At 46.0% G+C, this 16,641-nt stretch overlaps 2 protein-coding genes across 2 annotated transcripts; both read right to left on the bottom strand.

The window, feature by feature from the left end:
• Positions 1-318: 318 nt before the first annotated feature.
• LOC117556645 (leukocyte cell-derived chemotaxin 1-like) lies at positions 319-8,166 on the bottom strand. The gene is made up of 7 exons (XM_034232096.1): positions 8,055-8,166; positions 7,678-7,818; positions 6,420-6,560; positions 5,807-5,920; positions 2,777-2,927; positions 2,318-2,412; positions 319-1,683 (listed from the first exon to the last, which is right to left on the bottom strand). Exons 1-7 carry the CDS (start codon positions 8,124-8,126, stop codon positions 1,459-1,461), a joined length of 939 nt encoding a protein of 312 aa, XP_034087987.1. The 5' UTR covers positions 8,127-8,166; the 3' UTR covers positions 319-1,458.
• A 1,176-nt stretch (positions 8,167-9,342) lies between these two features.
• LOC117556588 (protocadherin-8-like) lies at positions 9,343-13,424 on the bottom strand. Its single transcript, XM_034231980.1, has 3 exons — positions 10,727-13,424; positions 10,306-10,531; positions 9,343-10,210 (listed from the first exon to the last, which is right to left on the bottom strand). Exons 1-3 carry the CDS (start codon positions 13,181-13,183, stop codon positions 9,837-9,839), a joined length of 3,057 nt encoding a protein of 1,018 aa, XP_034087871.1. The 5' UTR covers positions 13,184-13,424; the 3' UTR covers positions 9,343-9,836.
• Between the last annotated feature and the right edge of the window lie 3,217 nt (positions 13,425-16,641).

The raw sequence follows: 16,641 nt of genomic DNA, 5'->3' as shown, positions 1-16,641 counted from the left end.
CGCCCCCATCCTTACCCCCTACCCCTGCCCGAGGCGGCTCTGCGACATCAAAAGGAGCTAAGCGCTTTGCATCGTGGGTAAGATCTGGGAGCGTGACGGCTACAGAGTCTTTAGTCTCATTAAAGAGTTCTAGAGCTGCAACTCTCACATTAAAGAACTCTGAAAACTTCATTCTGCTCGTCACTTCGGAGCAGCACCCAGATGTGATGCATCTCAAAACTGAGAGAGATTCTGGGATGTTCCCACATGATATGATAGGTTATTAGCAATATGTATTAACAAACAGGATATGAGGTCAATAACCAAAGGAAACCGGGGTGACACTTAAAAGTTTCCTTACAAAAAGTTTATTCAGTGATATTGCACTTTGAGATAGCGTCTTCAATGCAGATGAAAGAACATTGAGATGAAAGTTTGAGAGACCGTACGGTACATTGTTTTAATGAGCCACTCATGAAGATTTAAAATAAATGGCTTGAGAACACACAAAATATTTCTCAATAGACTGAAATTGAAACAAACAATAGGTGCTATTTAAGCCAGCTGACTGCTATTGAAATACATTGCACCATATACATTTATTTACATTAGAGAATGAACTAAAATAAATGATTACCAGCTCTATAAATACAAGCTTACCTGCCTCTTTGTCTATGAATAGATGGCATTCTACATCAAATCTTTGGATGTTTTGTATCATAACCTCTGTTCTCCTGACAGCATGTTGCACTGCAGCTGAGCTGGATCTAAATCCATAGCAGGTATGTTTTTTTAATAAGACAAGCTGTGCAGCATGCAGCCACTGCTTACTCCTACTGTACATGTGAGAACATGTCTGTCCTAGATTCGGCTTCATGCATTTCAAATGTGTGGGCACCACTCAGTTCTGCTCAGACTGGCAGGTAACTACAGTAAATTACAAGAAGAAGCCACCAACTCCCTTGCATAGACTTATCCCACCATCCCCCCCTTCACTTAAAATCCCATCTGCGTTGCCATATCGAAAATGTTCATACCAGAGGCGTAAAATCATTGTAAATGAGTTATAATGACGAATACAAATACGTTAATGTGTACTTTTTGTATTTTACCAAACGTGTGTTTAGATGATTTGTTTGTGTCTTCTTTAAGCACGCTAATGTAGCTATGATGTAGCTATGTCTCATGCAAACTCGTCAAATGAGGTTGGTAGAGAAAAAACCTGTTAGCGTTTATAAATATCCTAGCTTACACCAAGCATGTGAATAGATGCGTAATACAGACAGCATAGATGAAAACCAACGACTCGTTCAAAATATCGTACATTTTGGCACTTTTGGTATATTTGATAATACATTGTATGGAGGGCATAAATCGTACAAAGGCGATAAATATCGTACATCTGGCACCGCTGAACCCCGCCCCACCCTGGTATCTTCTCTCCTGGACTCTAGCATCTCCCAAGGTCTTCGGGGGTGCTTACACCAGGCCCATAATGCGGGCCACCCACCAGTTGCAGGGCATGATGACTCTACATGCCACCCTGCAGCCGCGGTAGTGGTACGGGTACGGGTGGTACCCCCCCAGCGGCTCGCAGATCCTCTGGCAGTGGGTGTAGCTGCGGCGGCACTCGTGACAGCAGATGCCCTCGTGGTCCAGCATTGGGTCGATGTTCATGGAGCCCTGCTCGCCCTCCAGGCCGCTCTGAGAGGAGAGGGAGAAGACAGCGGTCAGAGAGCGCACAGTGTGTGTGTGGCACTCTGCCATGTACTGTACGTCTTTAGCGCCGGGGAAGACTCTTCTCAAACCAATTAAAAATGTATTTCCCACAGGCGGGGATGGGGAGGAGGGGATGTTGTCAGATGTTGGTTTTTGTTGTAAAAAAACAACATCTGACCCCCACCCACCCTCTGTGGTTGTCAGGAGTGTGTAGCAGGGGATGGGGGATGCTTAGAGAGGGATTAGGAAAAATGGGGGGTAAGGACGGAAGGGCAAGGGGAAGGGGGTAGTGCATGTATGGGGAGTCTGTGTGTGCTCAGCAGGGCAAAGGGCTGCAGTGGAGTATGGGGGGGTGTGATGGGGAATTATTCATACAGCCCAATGCTGAAAGGAAAGCTTTGGACAGCCTTACATAGAGAAACCCATGCTTTGAAAACACACCCACGCAAATACTCAGATTTGCAGTGACACGCCGGGCCCCTCCGCCGTGACCCCGGCATCTGCTGCCGCTCGCACAGCTGTGAGAAAGTCCTCGGTGAAAGTCTTCTCAGGTAGCCCTCAGATGTGAATGGACAGCGGGACGAGAATGGAACAGTAGAGGAGTGTGTGTGTGACTCACCTGATAGGGGTTCTCCGGGTTGATCTCTGCCTCCACGTCCTCTTCCTCTGCAGCTGCCTGGCGGCGGGGGGCTGCCCTCCTCTTCCTCTGTCCGCCTGCACACATCACAGTCTCAGTTTCTGACAGCAAACCAAATGTAGGAGCCGAGTGGCACTAATGTGGCTGATTGCAAAGCCGTCTCTCCGGCAGCATTTTGAATTTGTCAGATGAAATAGAATAAAATTGTGTTTTGAGAACTTTTGACCCCCCAGCACGCTAAAAATGGTAGGCTACACTCCGTAGCTCTGCAACTTCAAAAGGACTTTTTCTTTTAAGCCTGTTTTCCTTTCTGTGGCTTTTACAACTGCGATGGTAAATGGAAATGTAGAGACCGTTTGACCCATATCCTCTTTGTTTCACTTTTACTTTTCTTAGGATTTACATTTGAATGTCTTTGCCACAAGCTGTTTTGTTGCTTACTGGTTGAGTAGGTGGGTCGGAGCCAGAAGATCGGCAGCCCTCCACACAAGTCCTTTATCTTGCTGCTCAGGAAGGCGGAGTCTGAGATGGGGGCGCCAGCGGCCACCAAGATCAGATCTTCATCAAATTTGGCCGGCATCACCTCGTCCTCCTTTAAGAAGTGAAGAAAGTGAGGAGAAAATTAGCACACACTCAAACAAACATGACAACAAAGCGTCTGCTGAAGGCTTAAAATCACACTTTTTTACGGGTCTTGTTAGCCTTCCCCTTTAAATAGCCCACAGTATTTGCATTCTGTCCGAGTCTAATCTGCATTAATGCCGTGCTGTTAATGCTCCTTATCACGACATAAAAACAAGTAGTAATAAAAAAAGCCCTTGAGGCTTCAGTACACAGATTCCCTCTTCAATAACATTTAGCTATATACAGGATGTCAGCACTCATCAAGATCAGAAGGGGGGAGAGATTGGATGGCCTAAATGTGCAGTTTTCTGCAAATAAACTAATGAGGTTTCCAGAGGAGAGGCTGTGTAAACATATAGTCTGTATCAACAGCCTGCAGGTACTAGGGGAATTCTGTGGGGATGATTTGCCCGGAGGCGTTTGTTCCTGAGGGGTGCAGCGCACTAGCCACAGCCATGTTTAAGGGAACGATATCCTCCAACCTTTCAGAAATGCAGTTTTTTTTTCTTCTCCCCCAACTAAAATGGTTTGCTGGAGGGACAAATAGAAGCGGGGGTCCTTCTCCACTGATAACAGATATCTGACCCACTCTCTCTGGATGGGGACGCATATGTGTGTGTGTACATGTGTGTGTGCTTATCTAACCCATATTTGCCATCACTCTAAATTATAGCAAATGACCAGCCTGCAGCTATTACAGCAACATCTCCCTGTCTCCACACGCACACACACACACACACACACACACACACACACACACACACACACATGAATGTGAGCCAAACGATCATTTATGAGGCAAAGAGAGGCGATAACACAAACACACACAAAAGCACAAACGTGAAATAAATGATCTGTTATGAGGCAGAGAGAGGCAATAAGAGCAGCCCTGCGTGATAATGAATTGTGTGTGTGTGTGTGTGTGTGTGTGTGTGTGTGTGTGTGTGTGTGTGTGTGTGTGTGTGTGTGTGTCTGTGTGTGTGTGTGTGTGTGTGTGTGTGTGTGTGTGTGTGTGTGTGTGTGTGTGTGTGTGTGTGTGTGTGTGTGTGTGTGTGTGTGTGTGTGTGTGTGTGTGTGTGTGTGTGTGTGTGTACATGCGCATTCACGAGGGTAATTCTGGTGATGTGGATTTATGTGGATGTGCGGCTTATGCAGCGCTAAATGATTTTAATTATCAGACAGCCTCAATTGAGCAATCACAGGCGGTGGTGTTGGTGGGATGTGACAATCCACACACACACACACACACACTCACACACACTCACACACACTCACGTATGGCATATTCAATGTAGTCTTCTGTTTTGTTGTTGGAGCCCACCAAGCTGTTATGTGCTGGGAACCCTCATAAAAGTCGCCCATGTGCTGCCAGTTTATCGTTGGCTTGGGTGAGTTATACTAATACCTAAGCATACGCTATAGCTTTGACCTTGCAGGGTAAATAGCTTTAAGTATATTGGTTTTACAAATACGCTCTCTAGATTTATTAATATAGATATATATTATAAATGATCAATAAGCAATTTTGAAGAATCCTCCAGTCGCAGTATGTGTCTTGTAATGAGAAGGTGAAAAATTGCCCTTTAATATTGACCTACTAACATTTGTATTTTCAGATTCAATGCTTTTGTTAATAAAGGGTGAATGTATCTGCGGCTGTTATTATTGTTTCTGAGAAGTGTTTTTTTTTGTTTATTAATGAATACTTTCAAACCAAGTTCAAATAGTAAGAAACAAAAAGGTAATTCAAATGTTTCCAGAATCCTTTTAACCTTGACAAAGGCCGCATTTACACAATGCTCGTCTCACCCTTTCACAATAATAGCCCTAACCTTTAACATAAACTGTAACGCATTTTGTCTCGTTTATTCGTGATAATTTGAGCTAAATGCATTCAGCAATATGCTAACATTATCACAGCAGCAATGCTAGCATGCTAATGTTCATAAGCTGAAGTGTTTACCATGTTCTCCGTCATGAGTTAGCCTGTTGGCCTGCAAAAAAAAGCTTTAAATGTTTCTACTTTTTAAGTCTACGGTCATAAACTTGAGTATTGGACACATTGAAATTTAGACTGACATTTTCTCTCAGGGGTGCTTGAATCTAAAGTTTTCGGTAGCAAAAGGAAAGCCTGACACTAACGCCCTAGTTCGTAAAATGTATTGGAAACATAAGTAAGCAATTAGTCGCAACTCCGTAAAAAAACTGTTAAGCTTGTGAAGCGGTAATTGGCTATTGATGAAAAAAACCTTTAAAGCACTTTGGGGAAAAGCTGCTTTTTTCAGGACATGAAACTAGGGCTGCACGATATATCGTGTCGTGACGCTAATCGTGTTACGCGCCTGCGCGATATTGACATCGCAGGACGTGCGATTTATTTTTTAAATGTACATTTTTCTTTTTTAGGAAGTGCGATATTAAGTAGGCAAATGAACTCAAACACGTCATGTTACAATTATTTTGCTGCTTGCTACAAAAGGAAAACTCGCGCGGCTCTCATGTCAGGGGTACTTGAGTGAGTGACATGCAGGCTCTGCATGCACAGCAAACCACCAATCACAATCATTCTTGATCAGATCACAGCAAGATAACCGAGCTAACTCAGCTTGTTGCTCTGATAACTTCAGATCCAGAAGTCCGTGACTAAAATCCTTCATCCGTTTAAATATTGTTAAAAAAATACCAATTGTATAGCATTAAAGTTCAAGAAAGGATGGTTTGCGGACCAAAAAAACTGTATTTTCTTCAATTCCTGTATTTTTTCATATCGCAATATATATCACAGGGGAAGAAAATATCGCAATGTCAGTTTTTTTCCAATATCGTGCAGCCCTACATGAAACCCACCAGGTCGAATGTCATGGAGTCCTTGTTGAGAGCCTCCACATCAGGCAGCTGGGCCTTCACCTGGGTCTTGATGTAGCACTTCTCTCCTCCTGAGAAGCGGATCCCTGTGATCCCCTGTAGAGGTCACGAGACAAACAAAGAGCAGCAAGTTAGAGCCTAATGCATCTCTAAGTGTCTGGGACTAGAAATGTGAACATATCACAGCTGATTTTGATACCACTTTGAAGCGTTGCTGCATTACGTTCTAGATTTTCACAAAAATCACACCATGATTAAAGGTCAAAATTGTAATAATTAAAAGGCCAAAAGTGCTGCTTCACTAGTCTGATTGGCCTGATTGGGGTGCAATAATTAAAGGTCAGAAACCACCAGTCCGCGTTTAATGAAAAATGGAGGGACGATCATGCTTCTGACACTGATTGGCCTAAAGGGGGGATAATGTTTACTTGCTGCAATCTACCCACAAGGGTCTTCAACATGTTCAAGAAATCTGATCCACCTCTTCTCTGATGCTCCTGAATGAAGTTCAGAAGAGGACAGATCAATGTGTTGATGATTCAGCTGTAATGCTTCCACCTCCAGATATTTTAGGATTATGTTGTGCCTGACTCACAATCTGGAAGTCATGGACCTCCACAGCCTCATCCGCCCCGCTGCCGGTGCTGAATCTCTCCATGTTGTTGGCAGCGTCGATCTCCATTGTGCCTTCCTCCACTTTGCCATTGATGCTCATGCTGTAGTGGACATTGTAGACCTAAACACACAAGCACACACAGGGTTTCAGACTGGCATGTAAGGTATGAGAGTCCTGAGTCACCCCACCCCCAGCCCCCCTCTATTTCAACACTCCTATTCAACCTCCCCCTCTGACTTTTCCTCACATACAGCCTCTCTTTTCTTGATTTTTCTTTTAGACTCGCACTTTCATTTAAACTTGGTCAGAAGAATACAATCTGTGCAGCTCTGGGTTATTATTATGACCCTTCCACAGAGCCGTTTCATCATGTCTTAATAGCATTTTCTAACTTGATACGGTAAGAAAAAACGCTCGCAACGGTAAAATTTTTTACTTTCATCTCGTCCACCTCTTGCCCCCGGAGCATCAGCCGGACCAAAGAGCCCCCCCCCACACCTCCTCCCCACCACCACCTCTCCACCCTGCCAGGATCCTCCACACATACACACACAACGCCTCCATTCACCAAGGAGGGTTTCATTTACATTTTGCTGTTTGCCTACACTGCAGAAAAAAATCCATATTGGAGAACTGTTTTTCTTTTGAGTCTCCTTTTTAATTTCAAGTTAAAAATCACTGAGAACTTATTGACACAAAAGAAGCTTGTTTCAAGGATTTTTCCTTTTTAGTCAAGTGACATTTTTATAGGGTATGAATATGTTTTCCTCTATAGCTGTGGCAGTCATTTTAGATAAGGCGTTTTGAAAGTCCACTGATAGGACAAAATATAGGATTATAAAGGATTGTACAGAAGTAAATGTGGTAGCAAGCGAGGCATAACCCTATAGTTTCCTTTGTAATAATGATAGAAGATTAACATGTTTCGTACGTGTCACCAATGTATCCCACTGCATAAAAACCTGACTCAGAGACATTACACTACAAAGTGCATTTTTATTAACCATGTAGCAAGTTTAAGTTTTCTCTTTGATCCATCTAGGAAACAAAGGTTGACAAAACCTAAATACATAATGACAATGAACTCAAAACACCCACCCAGGTCTCCAAAAAAAGTAAAAGTACCAAATGACAACCCCCATAGGCTATACCTCCCTTCAAATAATTTGTGTACAGTCCCTAATAAAACCCTTCATTTGCCGTGTAGGTGAGCATTGATATAATAAATATGTCTTACGTGTTTTTCATTGTTGTTCCAGAAGTAGAACGCTCCGACTGCCCCCAGTAGCAGTAGGAGAGTCCCGGCGATGAGCACCGCGATCCCGGCCTTCAGCAGGCAGCCGGTGGCGGCGGGCTTCACGGCCACGGCAGAGTATGCCTAACGTTAAACAAACACCCCGAGAAAATGACCTCGTGTCAAAAGCCAAAACAACCTCATGCTCTGATATAACACAATCAACATTAATTTGTCTCGTCTGTCCAGCATATGGAAGATCAATGTCAGAACGACGTGGCCTCTCTATGATCCCTTTGCATGTACCTAGGCACCTTTTTTATTACATAACTCCATATCCCGGGATAATCCGGTCCCATTGGTCCTGTATGAAAACTTACCGGGGGCATGAAGTTATGCAGATCCTCTGGTCCCGCCGAGGCGATCGGTACTTTCTCTGAGTTCCCGTCCATGACTGTAGCTAAACACCTAAATGAACCCCAGTCCACTAACTTTTCTTCCCCCCCCCCCCCCCCCCCCCCCCCATTCTCTCTCCCTCCCTCCCTCCCTCTCTCTCAGGAGGAGGAGGATGGGCAGTCCGTGTTTTGCACTCCACTGTTGGAACTGCGCATCCAAATTGTGAAACCGTGAAACATACAGTAAACTCCAGCTGGTCGCTCACAGTAGCCACTAATTAAAGCCAAAAGTGTGTAGCTTTCTGCCATAAAAGCACTCATCGTGTTTTCCCTTTGAAGAGCTGCTCATGCAACTTCCATGACTTTGATTCCTGCGAATATCCTCAGGAGTTTCATATCATTAAGCTGTGGCAACCTCGGTGTGTGGACTATAAGATCTATTTGGTAATTAAGAAAAAGAAGATGATGAAGGGTGAGGTTGTCTCCTCAAATCACCTTAGCAGCCCCCCTTTTCCTTTCTCAATGCCCTCACAATGCCCTCACAGACGGCTGCAGGTCAAAGGTGACTTTGGCGGAATGTCGCATGTTTTCTCCAGTTTGGAGACAGTGTTGGCATGAAAGCAGCAGATTGTTGGACAGATTTAGATCTTGTTGATGGATTTTTTTTTTTTTTAATCAGAGTCCAGACCTGCGATTCTGTCGTGAGAAATGCCCTGAACCCATTAATGGTAATAGGGAGATGACGTAAAGGGCGAAGCGTGCGTGTTTGGCAGATGGACAAAAAAGCATCCTGACAGGACAGCAGGAGGATTTGCTCACAGGGACTTCTTGTTCCGTGACAAAAAAATCACCTGTGTTTGGTTTTGGATGTTTATCATCATCGTTGTTATGCTGTTTAACTTCCTCTCGTGAATGTTATCGAAGACGAACAGTAAATGCGCATTTACGCACAGACAATCTCATTATGACCTCTTCCATGCGCACATTTCAGGTAGTATTAATGATTTATGTAACAGGGAGTGAGTAAAATGAGAACGACTAAGTTTGAAGGTGGTCTCTCTTGATATGCATGAGGAAAATGTGCTAGAAAACCTTGGCGTCTGCTCTGGCATCTCCCCAGAAAAATCGTAAAAAAAAGGGAAGCTAAACTGACCTTCCTCGGGCTGCAAGGACAGAGGCTCGCTATGCTGCAATAACAGCGACGCCTGTTGGCTTTTACTGTAGTGACTGGCCTGACTCATGCTCCTGAAAAAACACTCAAGTCACTCATATGTTTCAGAACAGTATTTCAAAGTTTATTTCCTCTCCGAATATTGTGATAATAAAAAAGAAATCTGTACAATTACTTATTATTGCATTCAAATAAATCCGTATTGTTATCAACTTGATACATTGTGGGTCACCGGCCCTCCAACTGCACAGTTTATGGGGCCATTTTTAAATAGTCAGCGTGCTTAAAGTTCAATAATTACAATTCCTATGTACATATCTTTCCTTAATTATTACTTTTATAAAAAATAAAACCTCTGTATGTACAAAACTTGCATATAATACACTTCATGTCCATCCAAATGTCTCAAAGTGATTGAATGGCCATCACATGTGGCTTTTTACAATTACAATTAAAAGAAACACACAAATATTAGGATATGAACTTATATATGCAACAAAGAACCTCCAAAAGGTTCAGTATTTCTCATTGTCATTGAATCATAAATTAAAACATTGAATATACATTTCTTTTAGAGTGAGCTTGTGCAATGTCTGTTAGACCTCCTCGATAGGACAGTGTGTCAGGGTGGGGGTGTAGACGGGGATGGTGATGTCGCTGATGTCGCTGATGTCGCTGATGTCGCTGATCTCCTGCACCCTCACAGGTGGGGTGACCAGAACGTAGTCGTACTCCCTGTGCAACACCTTTTCGTACACACTCTGCAGACCCACTGTTTTAGGGATCTGGGCCGGGTAGAAGTTGTCCCGGCGGTTGGGGTCCCGGGGCAGGGAGGCTGTTTTGGAGTGGCTGCTGAAGGAGGAGAGGGTGGGGGCTGGAGATGGAGCTGCATGGGCTCTGACTGCTGAGGGGCTCCAGCAGCGATCTGAGTGACCCAGGACCTTACATTCACTGGTGCAAGCCCACAGAGCTGCAGAAGAGAAGAAAGAAATAAGTTAGAACTAACCAAAGCATGAATCAACATGTATTCATTTGAAATCTAATTGTTTGTTCTTTTGCTCTTACCATTTTGGCCACCCATGGGAGGAACCACTGCTCCATCTTTCTTCAGTCCAGTGTCTCCACTGACATCACTGTCACTGTCATTGAAGTCACTGTCCCCCTTGCCACTGTCTTTGCCACTGAAGGCGGGGTCCCTGGCAGAGATGGTGGTGTAAGAGTTCCCCTTCCAGATAGTGATGGGCCTCACTGCCTCTTTACCGTTCCCATAGCCAGGCAGAGTAGAGTATCCCTGCAGGAGGAGAGAAATAAAGGAAGAAAGGTTAGCGTCTGGTTGATAAACACATTTCATATTACTCATTGTTGTGTGTGTGTGTGTGTGTGTGTGTGTGTGTGTGTGTGTGTGTGTGTGTGTGTGTGTGTGTGTGTGTGTGTGTGTGTGTGTGTGTGTGTGTCCTCCCAACAATGTCCTGAAGCTGCCTCTCACCTCGTGTTTACTCCTTCGAGGCTTGCTGTTGGTGTCTGAGTCATACACACAGGGCACCTCGCTGCCGTCCTCTGAGGCCGAGCACATGTCGATTCCCCCGGGGTGAGCCGAGATGAAGCCCCCGGGCTGGCTGCTGTAGGAGTGACCCTCAAAGCCAGCTTCTCCCCCGGCCCCGTGCAGAGGCAGGAGCGGATTGTCTGCCACGTGGTTCCTGCCCCGCTCCAGCGTGCCCTTCTCCCCGTATGAGTCGCTGTCGTCTCCGCTCTTGTCGCGTTTGCGCCGGTTGCAGGTGGTGGCGATGAGGATGATGGCGAGCAGCAGGAGCGTGCAGCTCCCCGCGAGGACAACGATAATCACCACGGACAGGTCCCACTGCGCTTGCACATCGTCCACGCTGCCGGCCTGGTACACTGTCCTGTCGCTCGGCGGGGAGCCTGCGATGATGAGGAAGTGGAGCGTGGCGGTGGAGGTGAGCGCGGGCCTCCCGTTGTCGCTCACCGTTACGGTCACGCTCAGGGTTTCGTCCACGTCGTGGCTGAGCACCTGGTTGAGGTAGATCTCCCCGGTGCGTTTGTTCACGGAGAACACGGAGGGCTCGCCAGTGGCCAGCCCGTATGACAGCTCTGCGTTCACACCTTCATCTGCATCCCGCGCGTCCACTCGGGTGATGACGTAGCCAGTCGGTGCGTCCCGGGGCAGCAGGACTTCTGCGGAGCCGTTATTGAGAGGTGGCTGGATGATCACCGGTGCGTTATCGTTCTGGTCCACTACCCTTATGTACACGTTGGAGCTGCCGGTCAGAGGAGGGGAGCCGCCGTCGCTGGCCGTGACGCGCAGCTCCAGCTGTTTCACCACCTCATAGTTGAAGCTGCGCAGCGCGTAAAGCGAGCCGCTGGCGGGGTCCAGAGACACGAAGGTGGAGATGGGGGAGCCCATAAAGTATGTGTCCGCAAGTTTGTAGCTGACCTTCCCGTTTGACCCCATGTCCATGTCCCGCGCCACTACAGTGGTGATGTATGCACCGGGCGCGTTGTTCTCCACCACGGATACCTCATACACAGGTTTACTGAACACCGGAGCGTTGTCGTTCTCGTCTGTCAGTCTGATAGTGTACTGAGTGATGGTCCTGAAGGGCGGGGAGCCCAGGTCCTCCGCCACTACTGTGAGGTTATATTCGGGGATTTTCTCCCGGTCTAAGGGCATCGTGCTCACGATCATGAAGCTGTCCTCGTACGCCTGCTGGAGTCTGAAGTGATCGTGTCCGTACAGCGTGCAGTGCACCTGCCCGTTAGCGCCCGAGTCTCTGTCCGAGGTGCTGACCAGAGCCACGAAACTCTCTCTGGCCGCAGTCTCGGTGATGTACGCAATCCCTGCCGTGATGGACGTCATGGGGGTGATGGAGATCTCCGGTGCGTTGTCGTTCACGTCCTGCACCTGCACTACGATTTTGCAGATGGCAGGGCTCGGGTTCGGACCCAGATCGGTTGCCTGGACGTCAAACTCGTACGTGGTTTTACTTTCAAAGTCAATCTGACTCTCCAGGGTGAGCCGTCCAGTCTTCCGGTCGACTCTGAAGAGTTGCCTTATATCTGCAGGCACCTGGTGACCGAACCCGTACACCACCTCTCCGTTCATCCCCTCGTCCGGGTCCTCCGCGTTCAGGTCCAGCAGGAGGAAGCCAACTGGTGCGTCCTCGGTCAGATCCACGGAGAAGCTGGCCCGGTCGAACACCGGGCTGTTGTCGTTGTAATCTTTCACCTTGACGTTGATGCGCGTTGTTCCGGTGCGGGACGGGTTGCCTCCGTCCATAGCGACCAGCTCCAGCGCGTAAGAAGCCTGCGTCTCCCGGTCCAGCTCCTTCATAAGCACCAGCTCTGCATATTTAACCCCGTCGGCCCTGCTGAGCACGTCGATTGAAAAGTGGCTGTTAACTGAGATCTGGTAGCTTTGGATGTAGTTCGAGCCCACGTCCTCATCCACCGCAAAGTCCAGCGGGATCCGCGTGCCCACCGCTGTGTTCTCGGAGATCTCCAGACTCGACTCTTTCCGGGGGAACTTGGGGGAGTTGTCGTTGATGTCCTTGACCTCCACCTCTACGTGTACGAGTTTGAATTGCTCCTTGGAGAAGCTGACCACGTCGAAAGCGATGAGGCAGTGCAGGATGTGTTTGCAGATCCGCTCCCTGTCTATCCTCTCCCCGATGCTCAGCTGCCCATCGCTCTCCCTCAGACGGATGAAAGAGGAGTTCAACTGTTTCATCATCCTGAAATTGGTCCTGGGGCCCCCCGAGGAGAAGGCTGTGGAGGAAATGTCCTTGGCCAAGTTTCCAATCACTGTCCCCGGTGCGTCTTCTTCAAATGTCTGATATTTCACCGTTTTTCCCTGCGTGATAGCAGCCAGGCTTACCAAAGAGACGCACATAAGCGCCAACAGCCCGTTCCACCCTGCTTCTCCCATCCTGACACCTTCACTCCAGAATAATCTGAGAAAACTGTCCGAATTAAAGTTGAAAAACAAAACTGCAAAAAGCTATTCCTCCCCGGCTCTCCGGGTTGTTTGTTTCTCTATATAAATCCAGTAATAAATATTCCATATGTCTTTCAATGCGCACTCTGGATGCGCTCCTCTCTTTCTCTTTCTCTCTCTCTACTGGAGGTGTGCTGCTCTCTCAGCGCAAGAGGGCTGCAGTGTCTACGGGAGGGTTTATACGGCGAGGCATGCAAATGAGCCGCACTGTGACCAATCCGGGCTTTTGAGAGAGGAGGGGGGGGGGAATGGGGACTTCTGAAAGACCTCTAAACCCTGTTTAGAGATTCCTGGACTGTGCAGGGACACTTGGCACCCAATATGTGGGCTAAACTCGGGGCTTGATTTAATACAGCTATAGTTTCCGTTGCTTGTTTATGTTCCTCTTGCTGTTAAATGAGTCTGCGCACTGACACTTGGGGGGGGGGGGGGGGGGGGGGGGGGGAGGGGAGCACAGAGATGCGCAGTGTCCCTGAGCTAGAGGACAAAGCTTTTGAATAGGAGTATCTGTTCAGGATGCTATAGCACATATAGGCGTACTTTCACTATAAAGAGATTTATGCTTAAACACAGTTCGGTTGGATCCCCACACGTGCGTAAAACAGAGAAAGGCAGAGCTGTCCATGCCCTCTCCAATAGTGGGGAAAGCACTTCATGCAGCAGGAATATGATGTGATTTGTCCTTTTCTACAACTTTTAGAGTACCCTGATCCACTCACCCAGACAGATAATATTTCATTACTTCTGATGGACCCATAATGCTGAGACAGCATGCTGAATAATGGCTGTGCCATTCAAAGAATGTGGTGTAACTGGTGGTAATAGCATCATTTTATTACTAATTTTACCCTCATTAATAAATTCCATATTTCTTTCTCCGTTTTATATTATTCAACCCCCCAGTGTGTTGTAATCCAATAATTGTTTTCTTATCAGATCATATCTGGAAAATGACTATATCCACTTAAACATTGATTTTATTCAAATTCTCTCCCAAGCTCAGATCGGCTCACGAGATGTCCCGTGCGCAAAGAGGGGATTTATGTATAAGCAAGTGTAACGTCCCGGCTTTACATGGGACTCGGAGTGGCCTCGCCTGCCAGAACAGAACAGGTGAAGACGACACACACACACAGGCGGTTATGAACGCACTCACACAATCTCCCGCACACCCGTTACAAATGGGATTTGGCTGTAAACGCAGGGGGGATTTATCAGGATTTCAATAGTGAGATTATATCAAAGGCGTATGAAGCCCTCGTTAGTAGCGGTGGGATAATGTCATGGCAGGGTCTCCCTTTGCAGACGGCTATGCCGGCATTGTGGCCCTTTAGGCTGGGTCTGTGGGGGCCCCTAACCCCCGCTGCCTCCATGCATGCAGCCCTCCGTCTAACTGCAGCATAATGAGGCTAAGCCACATGCAGCCTTTGTATCCTCTATCCCCACTTCCCCCCCTCACCCTCCATGGTCCAGGCCACGACTCCTTTCATTACAGGGAGATTGGAGATGAATTGCCCTGGACATCAGGGTCCCTCCTATTAAAATACATTTAGAGAGAGACCAGGGCCCCGTCACGGCTCTTAAGAGATGTTCTCATTCTCCCTTATTGGACGTTCCCTCTCTTCCTTACTCACCCCGCACCCTCCCCCCCCACCCTCACACAGCTTTTCAGGGGCAACACTTGCCTTGCAGTAGAAGCTAATATCAGTTGACATGTTCTATAAAGAACCCATCTGCCACAGAAAGTCAAATAGGAGACACCTGAATGGACAACATCTAGTCGAGCAGCTTGCATATAGTTAGACACAGTCAGGCCTGTCCCAAACGATAAGGAGACGTTATTCTCTGATTAATTAAGGACATTACAGCAAAAATATATCAGCCCTTGTAATGCGTTAAATATTTATTGTATAATTATTTTACGCCAGGCATGAAGAGATCATGAGAAGTGACTCAAGTGACTGACGGGCAATACATCTTAAAATATAGCTTTTTAGATCAGTTGTGATCCTGGATAGGGTATTTCTCCCCCTCTTATTCTTAATTAGCATTTTTTTTTCAGACTTTCTGTTAATGGTTACATATTGTTACAGAAAAAAATCAAAATGCCACTTGCCACATCCCTCATATTGTTGCTCGGCAGACCCAGTATCAGACCTTTTGTTTTCGTGTAAACTTTGCACAGAATAAGACTATAAATGATTGATTAAATACATTTTTGACACGTTGTTGGAGGACGTTACAGTTTCTCTCTAACACAAGATGACAGTTGAAGATAAGTATTAATAACACTGCAGAGAGATTGTCTTTCTCTTACAAAGTGAAACATAGAAAGTTAAAGGGATAGTTCACCAACAAATGATAATTTGAGAATCAATACTCACCAGTGTTACATTGAATTTGTGAATACAAATGTGTTTTTAAATAGTAAATGGAGAATCCAAAAACTGACAATTATTATTATAATTATTGATGCAATTAATGTGTTTATCAAAGCTGCAAAGGTGCAGCTAGTTTTAATTACTTTGTATACTGCAGGGTAGATTATGAATTTTACTCCATGTGTAACTAAAGTCTGATTTATGTGATGATTTTATTTTACATTATTGATCAAAATATGCAAAGTAACTAAAGGTATTAAATAAATGTAGTAGCCTACTACACAATGTGCCACTGAATTGTAGAAGTACAAAGTAGCATAACATGAAAATACTCAAAGTCTAAATTGTGCTTAAGTACAGTATTGAGTCAATGTACTTAGGTACTTCCCACTTATAACTGATACCTGAAGCCTAAGTAAATGATTTATAAATGGTGCAAAGCATCAGTAACTGCTGAATTAGTGTCAACAACAACATGAAGTCTGATCCCAAAGATCCCACTATCCCTCCAAAGCTTTATGAAGAGTGCATTGTGTCCCAGCTGAAAGCAGTAATAATAATAAGGCGCCCACAGTGGGGCAGTTTGTATTCCGCCCTGTGAGAACCGTGCTGTTTATTCTCATCCCTGTACGTGTTTAGAGCACACAGGACTCTAATACCGCTCAGCATTCTCTCACACAGACAGAAAGACAGAGCAATCAAAGGCAAATTACACTAGTCTCGCCTCGCGGATTAAACTCCCTGCACGTGCATGTGCTCCTGCATTGGACAGACTTTTTGTTTCTCTCCCCACAATGTTTGACGGGCTTCTCCAGCCTCATCCAAATCTGTCGTTTGAAAGAGACACACACCTAACAAAAAAATATATATCTCACGTGACCAGCGTGTCGATCTCGTCCGTCTGCACGCGAGTTCAACAAAAGCAGAATTAGAGGTTCTCCAAAATCCCCTCTATTCTTCATGAGACATATTAGCATTTTCTTTAACGTATATAAATATGTCTTTAGA

The sequence above is a fragment of the Gymnodraco acuticeps genome, unplaced genomic scaffold (assembly GCF_902827175.1).
Source record: "Gymnodraco acuticeps unplaced genomic scaffold, fGymAcu1.1, whole genome shotgun sequence".
Lineage (NCBI taxonomy): Eukaryota > Metazoa > Chordata > Actinopteri > Perciformes > Bathydraconidae > Gymnodraco > Gymnodraco acuticeps.
The sequence above is the reverse complement of the archived record's forward strand: the minus strand, read 5'-3'. Positions and strand labels throughout refer to the sequence as shown.